The sequence below is a fragment of the Triturus cristatus genome, chromosome 4_1 (assembly GCF_964204655.1).
Source record: "Triturus cristatus chromosome 4_1, aTriCri1.1, whole genome shotgun sequence".
Classification (NCBI taxonomy): Eukaryota; Metazoa; Chordata; class Amphibia; order Caudata; family Salamandridae; genus Triturus; species Triturus cristatus.
This window is the reverse complement of record NC_140585.1, coordinates 477,833,345-477,846,230: the sequence shown is the minus strand read 5'-3', so window position 1 is coordinate 477,846,230 and position 12,886 is coordinate 477,833,345. Positions and strand designations below refer to the sequence as shown.

The 12,886-nt window shown below is 45.1% G+C and overlaps 1 protein-coding gene across 11 annotated transcripts in view; it reads right to left on the bottom strand.

Moving 5' to 3' along the window:
• PIK3C2G (phosphatidylinositol-4-phosphate 3-kinase catalytic subunit type 2 gamma) overlaps positions 1–12,886 on the bottom strand; it is a 2,048,585-nt gene that overhangs the window by 275,911 nt on the left and 1,759,788 nt on the right. For all 11 annotated transcript variants that reach the window (XM_085652678.1, XM_085652687.1, XM_085652677.1 and 8 more), the window contains one exon: positions 11,817–11,973. In XM_085652678.1, coding sequence (XP_085508804.1) covers positions 11,817–11,973 — 157 coding nt within the window. The remainder of the gene's footprint in view (positions 1–11,816; positions 11,974–12,886) is intronic.

Below are 12,886 nucleotides of genomic sequence, written 5' to 3'. Positions count from 1 at the left end.
ACACTCTGAAGTAACATAGTCTGAGTTTTACCTGCTGGAATCCATTTTGGTATTGGGTAAGAAATTGTACCTTTCAAAAAAACATATCAATAGCGCTAAATATGCAGTTTATGTCTCTTTGTAGAATACCTAGATAATACCTCTAGTTCTTTTGTCAAGTGTGCATACCAGTGTAAATGCAATTGATATATTTATTTCTGTATTCATGTACTTTCTTCAACAGTTTGCCATATGTAATTAGGATTAGGATTTCCCAGAAGTTAAAGGATATGAGGAGTGTTCCAGTTGCGGAGGGAAGAAGATACCTTTATTGATCCAAGCCTCAAATTGTATAGTTTTGCTCTTGTATTGAATGTTACAGTTATTCCATAGGGATTCCACATTAGAGACTTTTATGCTTGAGGTAAGTTTCTTGTCTAGTTTTTGGAGAGAGATTTTTGTGTTTTTGAATTTTGATTTCAATCTAACCAATTTTGTAGAATTGGAAGTGAGCAAGGTAAGAGGGTTTAGATTGTGAAGGATGGCCTTTTTAATTACTACAAAACACACAAGGTGATGGGCGAAATGTTGCACATTGGCAAAACATTCACCCCCAGTCACAGATCTGGGTTTAATCCATATTTATTTTGCTCACCACTCCACCCCAGTTCAGACAAGGCCATATGCAAATCAGTCTTGACCCTGTGCCTCATGGGAACAATCCAGACCGAACTGTCAAGCCATGTCTTCCCTGGACTGAAATCAAGCATCCTAGGACCGGTTTCGAGGTTTCACCCCTCTTCAGCTAGGATAGCTTGACTCCATTGGCGTAGTGAGCACGGGACCCACGTCTGGGCATACCCTTCCCACATAGGGCGAACAGCAAAACACACAAGATGATGGACGGAATGTTGCACATTGGCAAAACATTCACCCCCAGTCACAGATCTGGGTTTAATCCATCGTTATTTTGCTCACCACTCTACCCCAGTTCAGACAAGGCCATATGCAAATCAGTCTTGACCCTGTGCCTCATGGAAACAGTCCAGCCCGAACTGCCAAGCCATGTCTTCCCTGGACTGAAATCAAGCATCCTAGGACCGGTTTCGAGGTTTCACCCCTCTTCAGCTAGGATAGCTTGACTCCATTGGCGTAGTGAGCACGGGACCCACGTCTGGGCATACCCTTCCCACATAGGGCGAACAGCAAAACACACAAGATGATGGACGGAATGTTGCACATTGGCAAAACATTCACCCCCAGTCACAGATCTGGGTTTAATCCATCGTTATTTTGCTCACCACTCCACCCCAGTTCAGACAAGGCCATATGCAAATCAGTCTTGACCCTGTGCCTCATGGGAACAGTCCAGCCTGAACTGCCAAGCCATGTCTTCCCTGGACTGGAATCGAGCATCCTAGGACCGGTTTCGGGGTTTCACCCCTCTTCAGCCAGGATAGCCTGACTCCAGTGGCGTAGTGAGCACGGGACCCATGTCTGGGCATACCCTTCCCACATAGGGCGAACAGCAAAACACACAAGATGATGGACGGAATGTTGCACATTGGCAAAACATTCACCCCCATTCACAGATCTGGGTTTAATCCATCGTTATTTTGCTCACCACTCCACCCCAGTTCAGACAAGGCCATATGCAAATCAGTCTTGACCCTGTGCCTCATGGGAACAGTCCAGCCTGAACTGCCAAGCCATGTCTTCCCTGGACTGGAATCAAGCATCCTAGGACCGGTTTCGGGGTTTCACCCCTCTTCAGCCAGGATAGCCTGACTCCAGTGGCGTAGTGAGCACGGGACCCACGTCTGGGCATACCCTTCCCACATAGGGCGAACAGCAAAACACACAAGATGATGGACGGAATGTTGCACATTGGCAAAACATTCACCCCCAGTCACAGATCTGGGTTTAATCCATCGTTATTTTGCTCACCACTCCACCCCAGTTCAGACAAGGCCATATGCAAATCAGTCTTGACCCTGTGCCTCATGGGAACAATCCAGCCCGAACTGTCAAGCCATGTCTTCACTGGACCGGAATCAAGCATCCTAGAACCGGTTTCGGGGTTTCACCCCTCTTCAGCCAGGATAGCTTGACTCCAGTGGCGTAGTGAGCACGGGATCCACGTCTGGGCATACCCTTCCCACATAGGGCGAACAGCAAAACACACAAGATGATGGACGGAATGTTGCACATTGGCAAAACATTCACCCCCCGTCACAGATCTGGGTTTAATCCATCGTTATTTTGCTCAACACTCCACCCCAGTTCAGACAAGGCCATATGCAAATCAGTCTTGACCCTGTGCCTCATGGGAACAGTCCAGCCCGAACTGCCAAGCCATGTCTTCCCTGGACCGGAATCAAGCATCCTAGGAGCAGTTTCGAGGTTTCACCCCTCTTCAGCCAGGATAGCTTGACTCCAGTGGCGTAGTGAGCACGGGACCCACGTCTGGGCACACCCTTCCCACATAGGGCGAACAGCAAAATACACAAGATGATGGACGGAATGTTGCACATTGGCAAAACATTCACCCCCAGTCACAGATCTGGGTTTAATCCATCGTTATTTTGCTCACCACTCCACCCCAGTTCAGACAAGGCCATATGCAAATCAGTCTTGACCCTGTGCCTCATAGGAACAGTCCAGCCTGAACTGCCAAGGCATGTCTTCCCTGGACTGGAATCAAGCATCCTAGGACCGGTTTCGGGGTTTCACCCCTCTTCAGCCAGGATAGCCTGTCTCCAGTGGCGTAGTGAGTACGGGACCCATGTCTGGGCATACCCTTCCCACATAGGGAGAACAGCAAAACACACAAGATGATGGACGGAATGTTGCACATTGGCAAAACATTCACTCCCAGTCACAGATCTGGGTTTAATCCATCGTTATTTTGCTCACCACTCTACCCCAGTTCAGACAAGGCCATATGCAAATCAGTCTTGACCCTGTGCCTCATAGGAACAGTCCCAGGATGCTTGTTTCCGGTCCAGTGAAGACATGGCTTGGCAGTTCAGGCTAAACTGTTCCCATGAGGCACAGGGTCAGACTGATTTGCATATGGCCATGTCTGAACTGGGGTGGCGGAGTGAGCTAAAGAATGATGATGGATTAAACCCAGATCAGTTGACTGGGGGTGAGTGTTTGCATTGTTCAACACTCCATCCATCATCCCCTTTGGTTTTGCTTTGTTCTCCCTAAGTTGGCAGGGTATGCCCAGACGTGGGTCCCTTGCTCACTTTGTCACTGGATTCAAGCTAGCCTGTAGCCTGGCTGAAGACAGCTGATTAGCCAGAAACCGGTCCCAGGATGCTTGTTTCTGGTCCAGGGAAGACATGGCTTGGCAGTTCGGGCTGGACTGTTCCCATGAGGCACAGGGTCAGACTGATTTACATATGGCCATGTCTAAACTGGGGTGGTGGAGTGAGCTAAAGAATGATGATGGATTAAACCCAGATCAGTTGACTGGGGGTGAGTGTTTGCATTGTTCAATACTCCATCCATCATCCCCTTTGGTTTTGCTTTTTAATTACTAACCACACTGGAGTGTAGTTGCTAGGTGGAGAGAACCAGTAGGAGCCCCGTTTTGCTAGGAAGGCAGTTTGGTAGGATTTAAAATTGGCTAGATTGACGCCCCCCAGAGATTTATCCAGCCTGAGCTTTTTTAGGGCTATTCTGGCCTTCTTACCTTGCCAGATGAATTTTGAGAGGAGGATATCAAGTTTATGGCGGAAGTCTTCTGTTAAAATGAGGGGTAGGATGTTAATGAAATAATTACCTAGAGGGGTGATAATCATTTTAAAGGTTTCGATTCTGCCCCACCAACTGATGAATTTGGGGAACCACTTGTCTAGTAGTTTTTTTTTTCTCTAGCGTGGTGTTTTCATTGTGATGTCATGTGTCTACTATGTTGCTTACAAATTCAATACCAGACCTGAGTCACCTAAAATCTCTTTTGTACAGTGAATAGTTAAAGGTTTTACCTCATATTTATCTCTGTTCAGCTTATAACCAGAATGAATAGAGTAATGTCCTATTGTATGCATCAGGGCCCTAATGGAGGAGCCAGGGTTCTCTGTAACTATCAGGATGTCATCCACATAAGCAGCTAATTTAACTTGAATGTTCTGAAAACCTACCCCAGCAATTTCATTATTTTGTTTTATATCTTGTAGGAGGTGTTCTAGTGCTAATAGAAAGAGGGAAGGTGAGAGTGGGCAACCTTGCCTTTTGCATTGTTGAAGAGTGAGAGACTCGGAGAGGGAACCATTAATCGCAAAACGTGCGGTGGACTTCTCGTAAAGAGCAATGACCATCGTTATGTAGGGGTCACCCAAATCAAATGAATGCATTCATTGTTTTTAAAAAAGACCACGATACTCTGTTTAACGCTTTCTCTGCATCTAGAGTTATACCTATAGAAGATGTGGGGTTATGGGATGCGTTTTCTAGTACTTGGTATAAAAGACGGGTGTTGTCGTTCGACATACGATGTTTAATAAAGCCTACTTGGGAGTTACTTATTAATTGTGGAAGGACTACATTAAGGTGTAGATTCTGATCTTGGAAAAACCGGGTACGAATCGTCGGATGGAGCGTTTTCTCCGTCCGACTCGTACCCGGTAAAAAGACCGTACAAACATGCAAGTACGATTCGTACGGAAACACCATTTCCGTACGAATCGGAAAAAACACCGACCGACGAAAATATACATACGAATGTGATCCAGGACAGCGCATACGCGACATTCGTACGGAGTTAGGCAGCTGTTTACATACCAGCAAGTACGATTCGTACCGACAGAACTCCGGATGGCAAAATTTCTACGGCACCCAAAAAGTGCCGGAAAAGCGAAGTACGCCGTGAAGCGTGAGGAAAAGGGGGCCCGGTACGCGCCGAACATCCCCCCCCAAGACCCCCGTATGTACGCGCCGTACCCCCAGCCCCCCGTGTGTACGCGTCGGACCCCCATCCCACCCGTATGTACGCGCCGTACCCCCAGCCCCCCCGCGTGTGTACGCGTCGGACCCCCACCCCACCCGTATGTACGCGCCGTACACCCAGCACCCCCGTGTGTACGCGTCGGACCCCCACCCCACCCGTATGTACGCGCCGTACCCCCAGCCCCCCCGTGTGTACGCGTCGGACCCCCACCCGAGTATGTCCGGAGCGTACCCCCACCCGTGTATGTCCGGAGCGTACCCCCACCCGTGTATGTCCGGAGCATACCCCCACCCCCGTATGTCTGGAGCGTACCCCCACCCGTGTATGTCCGGAGCGTACCCCCACCCCCGTATGTACGGTGCGGACCCCCACCCGTGTATGTCCGGAGCGTACCCCCACCCCCGTATGTACGGTGCGGACCCCCACCCGTGTATGTCCGGAGCATACCCCCACCCCCGTATGTCCGGAGCGTACCCCCACCCGTGTATGTCCGGAGCGTACCCCCACCCCCGTATGTACGGTGCGGACCCCCACCCGTGTATGTCTGGAGGGTACTCCCACCCCCGTATGTACAGTGCGGACCCCCACCCGTGTATGTCCGGAGCGTACCCCCACCCCCGTATGTACGGTGTGGACCCCCACGCGCTGGGGGTCCGCACCGTACATACGGGGTGGGGGTACGCTCCGGACATACACGGGTGGGGTGGGGGTCCGGTGCGTACACACGTGGGGGCTGGGGGTTCGGCGCATACGCACGGGGGTGCTGGGGGTACGGCGCGTACACACGGGGGGCTGGGGGCGTGTTCGGCGCGTACCGGGCACCTGTTTGGACGTCTCCATGGTTGCTATAGGTGTTCGCTCTGGACGGTCTTTTTTCCATACAGTTGTACAATCGGACGGACGGTACGGATCGTACTTGCGCGCTCGGACTTCAGTTTTCCGATTCGTACGTAAAACTGTCCGGGGACGTGTCGGACACTTTTCCTGACCCGAGGACTTGTCGGGGAATTCACCCAATGCGATTCGTATGGACTTTTTCACATACGAATCGTACTTGCCAGTTTGTACGGATACGATTCGTACGGGGAAAATTTTTAACGGATCGGAATCGGCACCTAAGTGTTGTGGCTAATATTTTCGCATATATTTTGCAATCTACGTTGGTGAGGGATATCGGTCTGTAGTTTTTGGGAAGTAAGGCATCTTTCTCCTCCTTTAGGATAACTATAATGTTGGTTTCTGCCATTGAATCTGTTGTTCTTCCAATATTAGCCATATTATTAAATACTTTTAACATGGTCGGTTGTAGTAGATCTGTGAATGTCTTGTAGAATTTGGCTGTAAAGCCGTCTGGACCCGGTGCCTTATTATCCTTCAAGGATTTAATGGATTTAGATACTTCTGAGTCCCTTATTAGTTACCCAAGAGCGAGTATCAGTTTTGGTTAGTTATGGGGAATTCAGTCCACCTAGGACCTTTCCAGATTAAAATCCTGATCGCTACGATATAGGGCCTCATAGAATAATTTAAAACTGTTTAATATTCCTTTAGGTTTAGTATGCGTTTAGTTATTTACGTCTTTGATTGATGTGATATTATGTTGGTTTTGTTTGTGTTTGAGGTAAGAAGCCAGCATCCTACCCCCTTTGTTAGCTTCGCAGAGCTTGAGACCTTAACATTTGTTTATCCATACCCCTGCTTGTATACTCAGAATTTTATTGTATTCATACTTCTTTTGTGTTAGTTGGTTGAGAATATTATTATTTAGGGAGTTGGCATGTTCCAATTGTTTAATTTCCTGTTCTAGTTTAATTAGTTCTGCTTTATAGCCTTAATTTTTGTTTTGATTTCCTTGAGAACCCCCTCAGGGTCGCTTTCAATGCATCCCAGAGGGTGATCACATTTGTCTCCGGAAGATCGTTACATTTTATATAGTCTGTAATTGCATCCTCAATTTTCTTTTTGTCACTCTGGTCTGTTAGAGCATCGTTACTAATGCGCCATCTTTTGGGCGAAGGCTTAGAATGGCTGCCAGCTAACGTGGTATTGATTCATGAATGGTCAGACACAAGCTTGGGTGAAATATTAGTCTGGTAAATTAGGTGTGTAAAAGCGCATGATATAAGTATATAGTCAATTCTTGTATACAAGTTATGTGGTGCTGAATAAAATGTGTGAGTCTGGATTTTGAAGGCACCAAGAATCCTTGAGGTTATATTTAGAGCAAATTTTCTGTACTATGCCGAGAGATTTTGTCGTGTGGTACTTGCAAGTGGATTAGCGGTCTATTATTGGGTCTAGTGGGAGATTGAAGTCGCCGCCTATTATGATGAGGTCATCTTGAGGTAGGCTTTCTATTTTCTTGGATACATTTTCCACAAAATTGGGCTCATCAGTATTTGGGCCATATATGTTTACAACATGTATGGAGTCATCACCTCTTCACAGGTGCGTTACTAGGAATCTGCCCTCCCCATCATTAGAATATGATTCAAGGGTTATGTTAGATTTTTTTTCTGTTAGGGTGATTACCCCTTTCTTTTCGTGTTCCGCTGGTGAGCATGAAACGTGATATCCAATTATGTTTGATGAATTCTGAGTCTTTACTAGATAGTTTTGTCCCCTGTAATAATATAATATCACCTTTAGTCTTTGTTAGATAGTCTATGATTTTTCGGCGTTTAATCGGGTGGTTAAGACCCTTCACATTCAAGGAAAGGGTATTAATGTTGTCTGTAAAGTTAGGTGTCCTGTTAGGTGTCATTGTATGTGTATTAAATGGTGCCTTGACATGAGTTTGCGAAGAAGCTAATGTTTAATTGGCATAATTGGCGTACTGTCTCCAGGTTAGAGATAGGCATATGGAAGTCATTATTAGTGACTGTTGAGGAGCTGGTAGCTCTACATGCATATAGGAGAATAGCTGATAGTTGAAACACTTGCTTAGCATGAGAAGATTGTAAGAGAGAGTGCAAAGAAGAAAGAACAGGCCACACATAATGAAGATAATGAAAATGATAATAAAAATGAGGATACCAAAAGTAAATACCATAAACAGCCAAAGAAAACCTCACCTCCCTAACCCTGAGGACATCTATTGTCGGAGGTGTGACGGCAGGAGTGTCAAACTGACAACTTGGAGAGAGAACAAATTATACAATAGTTAACCTTCTAATGTATAACATATAATAAATGTAGGAGGAGCTAAACATATCCTTATTTTGACTAGAATGTCCATGTTAAGATTAAAGTATTAAATTATGTATTGCAAATAGGAGCATGGTGACTAAAATGTGTGTAAGCAGGGTACAGGGCTAATTGTACCGTCCTAGTACTATGATAAATGACCGATAAGGAAAGATATTATAGCTAGCAATCGCACAAGCTGATCTCACGGACAATTACTTATAAACAATTTAGTAACATACAAGCTTTCTGCATTATAGAAGCAACCATGTAACAAAGTGACTAATACACTATCTAAGAAAACAGTATAAGTGGCACACTGAATTATGGATGGTGACAAAAAGACTTATCATTGGACAACTAAGTCGACAAGTGTAACCACATTAAACTGCAACTAAATATACATTTGACAGCAGTTTGGTAGTGGCACATAAACATGCATATACCACAGCGAAGAGTAAGTATGATCAGGATGGTGAACAGGAATAAGGATATCAGGTTTTCCTTTTATTAGAGAAGGAGGTAGAGTGATCCATGTCTTGTATGGCTGGACAGTCCAAGTAGTTCGACAGATCATTTATATCAGTGAAGAAGTGGAATCTACCTTTCTCTATGATTTTAAATTTGGCAGGACCTGCAAAAGAGAACTGGATATTTTTGTTCGGGAGTTTGTCCCATAGTAGGAGGAAGCCTTTTCTTGTATCAACAGTAGGCTTTGAGTAGTCCTGTGTGGAAGTAATTTTTTGGCCATTCCAAGTGATCTGGCGATTTGTGTGGGCAAAGTTGAGGATGGCTTTTGTATGTTGGTATCTCAGAGGTTTGCAGATGATTGGGTGTGTTGTTTTCCTTGCCATCAAATTATAAGTCGGTATTCTGTGCGCTCCATCCAATTCCAGATTCTTGTGAAATGTTATGCCCATAATCTGAGGGATCCAGTTCTCTAAAAAGGCGATGCACGAATCCGCAGAGTCCTCCGAACCTTCAGGGATACCAAAAATTCTGATGTTGCCTCTCCTGTTCTGATCTTCAAGTTCGGCTGCTTGTCTTTTCAAAATGCTGATGATGGCCAGAAGGGACTTGATCTCTTTGCTGGAATGATACGAAGAAACCTCTATGTTGCTTATCCTTTGTTCCGCTGCAACAATTTTAGAGTTGATTGTATTCATATCAGCATGGATGGCGGTCAACTCTAGCTGCATATCGTCCGTGTTTTGTTTGGTTGATTTCGCCAGGTCGTGGACGTCCGCCAGTTTTGTGAGGATCATTTCCATTGTGCTGTTCATATCAGCTTTGGGTTTGATAGGAGAGTCTGACAAAGACGGCTCACCGTTGGAACGTTTATAGTGTGCCTTGGTATCTTTTTCTGCCATGGTGCTGGAGATGAAGGATGTAAAGTCTGCAGATGGGTAAGATGATTCTGTGTGTATTTGCGGAGGGTACTTCGCACTGTGAGATGTTGCTAAATGTGAAGCACTGTAGAGCGGCTGGTTGATAGCTAGGTGACAGCTAGGTGACAGACAAGCGTGTCTGCGGGGCAGATAAGGTTTGAGTAGTTTCCCCTTATTGGGTTGAGTGGTGTTGATGACCTTATTGGCGCTGGTAAACATGGTTGGAACAGCGCTATCTAACCTCCCCATCTGTATGATGATGCCAGCAGTTGTTGTCTGAGATTAGAAAGTTCACTCCTTAGGTACCTTGATGCACGGAAGCCTTCACATAACACAATCAAAACACTATCAATAAAGCTGGACACTGGGTGCTGGATCCTCCATTTTGAGGTCCGGTGCTAGAATCAGGCAAGTATGGCATGCTTGGTAACAACGGGCAGCTGTAAGATGAACATTGATCAGATAGACGTGAGGTAGTGATATCGCTGGAAAAAACTGACACGCTGCAGCAGACCTCCAAATGACACCGATTGGAGACACTCAAGACCAGATTGGAGATACCCAAGATTAGAGCAGCACTCATTAACTGCTGGGTGCCATTTTGTGTATCTGCAGAAGGTGCTGATAGGTAGCGGGCTTAATAACATGCCGTTTTAAGTCAAATTACACATGCTTTGGTCACGAGAGTCACAGCGGGGTGTTGAGAGTGTCAGCTAAGTCTCCATAGCGGGTCAAGACATTGTCAGGTGGAGCGCAATAATTTCTAATGCGGCCGCCGTCTTAAGGTCAGGCCGTGTCCCCGGTGTGCTCTTCGCAACAATAAACTGAGCGCAAGCAGAGTATCTGAAAACTGCAGTTCCTTGACCGGAGTTGGTGGAGTTGGTGGCTGCTTGGATTCACCTGGAGTGGCCGCACAGGTATGGGATCCAATGTGATAATGAGCCCCCAGCACTGCAGACGGGTGTGATTAGCTGTCCGCCATTTTGGTCCCACAGTGTGATTATTGTTGGTGAGATTACTGGCTGAAATTAGAGGGATTCAGAGCAATCTGATGTCATCTGATTAACTTATCCAGTGCCGCATAGCATGAGCGGAAACCTGGTGTTAGTTCAGAGTTTAGCCTCGGTGGAACAAATAAGGATGCATCAATATCTCCGCGTTGCGATGAGCGACGGGGATCAGGCAGCCATCAGTTCTGCAGTCTAAGCCACACCCCCGGCCTGGGGCATGTTTTAAAGTGCTATTTAAGTGGGCGGCACAATAAGTGCTACAGGTCATCTGGTATCATTTAATTTACAGGCCTTAGGTATATGGTATACCACTCCACATATAAAATATGCCAATTGAGTATAACCCAATTTAACCATGTATTAGGGCAGTGAGCACAAGCACCTTAGCATTGGTTAGCAGTGGTAAAGTCCAAAGAGTCCAAAGGCCAACAAAAATAAGTTCAGCAAAATTGTGGAGAGGCAAAAAAGTTTGGGGGACGACCCTAAGGCTCACAGGTCTAACACCCATGCTGTACAACATGCACAAAAGGCAATGACAGAGCCAATTATCTCAAAAGCTAGACCTATTAGCTTTGTCAATGCTTGTTATATCTTGGCGCAACATCCCTTTGATCCTGAGCAAATCAATTAACTTCCCAATGCGTGAAAATAAAAATAAATGACATTTGGCAAAAAAATACTATCACATAAAGAAAGCAATTGTTCCCATGTGGATGTCTTAGTGAAATGCATTTGGAAGGAGATAAGATATGTTGTCATAATGAAAGCAGACAATATATTTAGTCACAATAAAGTGCTTCCTTGAACTGTGTGTGGCATAGTAAAACATAACCACAAATGGCAAGATGTTCAACAAGGATGGGTAGAAGAAAAATTAAAGTAGTGCATCAATTACAGCACAATCAACAGAACAGCAGCAATCAAGCTGAAGCAATCAGTACTTGGTCAAAGCTCCAGTCGAAATAAGAAGAAGTAAAGCCAGGATGTGCTGACCAATTAGAAAGCAGAAAATAAGAGTGCCAATGAAACCAATGAATGTTAAGCAATGGGTGGGTTGCAAGTGCCTTGCTGTTTGCAATATCTCTTGCAAGCAAAACTGCATGCAACTCATGCTTTATCGCAGGCAAGAACTAAAAATTAAAAAATTATACGTAATCAGACAAAGATTATGCCTACATTTTTTAAGGGTGGTATAAAAGTTAAACTTACTCAGTGTGCATATTATTTTGTAGAGCTGTGCTTTACATTTAAATCCAAAACATAGAAGGGCAATAATTAAAGAAAATATCTTACCAGGTCAAGAAGATTCAATATTAAGTGGCTATGTTTTCGTACAATGTTATAAGCTTGGCAGCAAAGCTCAACAAAATCTTGGAAGCGGTGTTTGTTTTTTCCTCCTTGAGTAATAAAGAACTCCATCTCTGAGGTGAAGATGAAAGGTGCTCGGTCCCTTCAAAAACAGTGTTTGAAAGTTAGGAAAATGCATTCATCACAAAAGATAACACATACTATTTGAGTTTTTTATAAAAACTTACAGATCTTGATAGGTAATTTCTAGGTCTGTCAGATCTCAGGTCATCAGTGTATAACAAAAAGGTACAATGATAAATAGAAAGACACAATGGTCTTTGGGTCAGTCATCGGCTTTCTTGCATTTAAAAAAAAAGTTTTTCTTTGGTTGGTTGGGCTCTCCACCAAAGTCATGGTGTTTCATTGATGGTTAAATTGATGCCTGTGTCTTTGATGTTTTCCCTCTGCTCACATGGCCAACATTTTAAATATGGCTTTTTTTATTTAGGAAGTACTTGCGTTTTGGATGCCTTAGACAGTCATAAAGACATAGGACCAGATTTTTATCTTGCAGCATACTCCAACAGCGACAGAGTATGCTTACACCCAAGATGATCATCCATCCACCCAGTACAGAGGCGGGTGGAACATTGGTTTATTTACGGGAGAGACAAGTCCCTATCCACCGTGAACATACCCCTCCAATGGCCCTGTGGAGAAAAGACCAGTCGAAGGCTGACCTGTTATTCAGCCCACCTGATTTAGATGGGCAGAATTGGAGGTCAGTGTTTACTGGTGTTAAGTGGCAGTGAAAATGCTAAATGCTCCACTCGCCCACAGAACTGTCAATGCTTTATAAATGACTGGCCATGGCGGTCGGTTATACATCTGGGGCGGTCCCTCCACCAGGGCAACAGAGGCATTTACTCCGTCACCTGAAGGAACAATGGGCTATCCGCCAGAAAACAAATCAGGTCCATAGTACTAGTCACTTATTACTCTCCTAACCCTCATGATAATTTGTGGTTTTATTTCCAGCGTTTTTCCTTAAAGTAAAGATGGGTGCACATAGG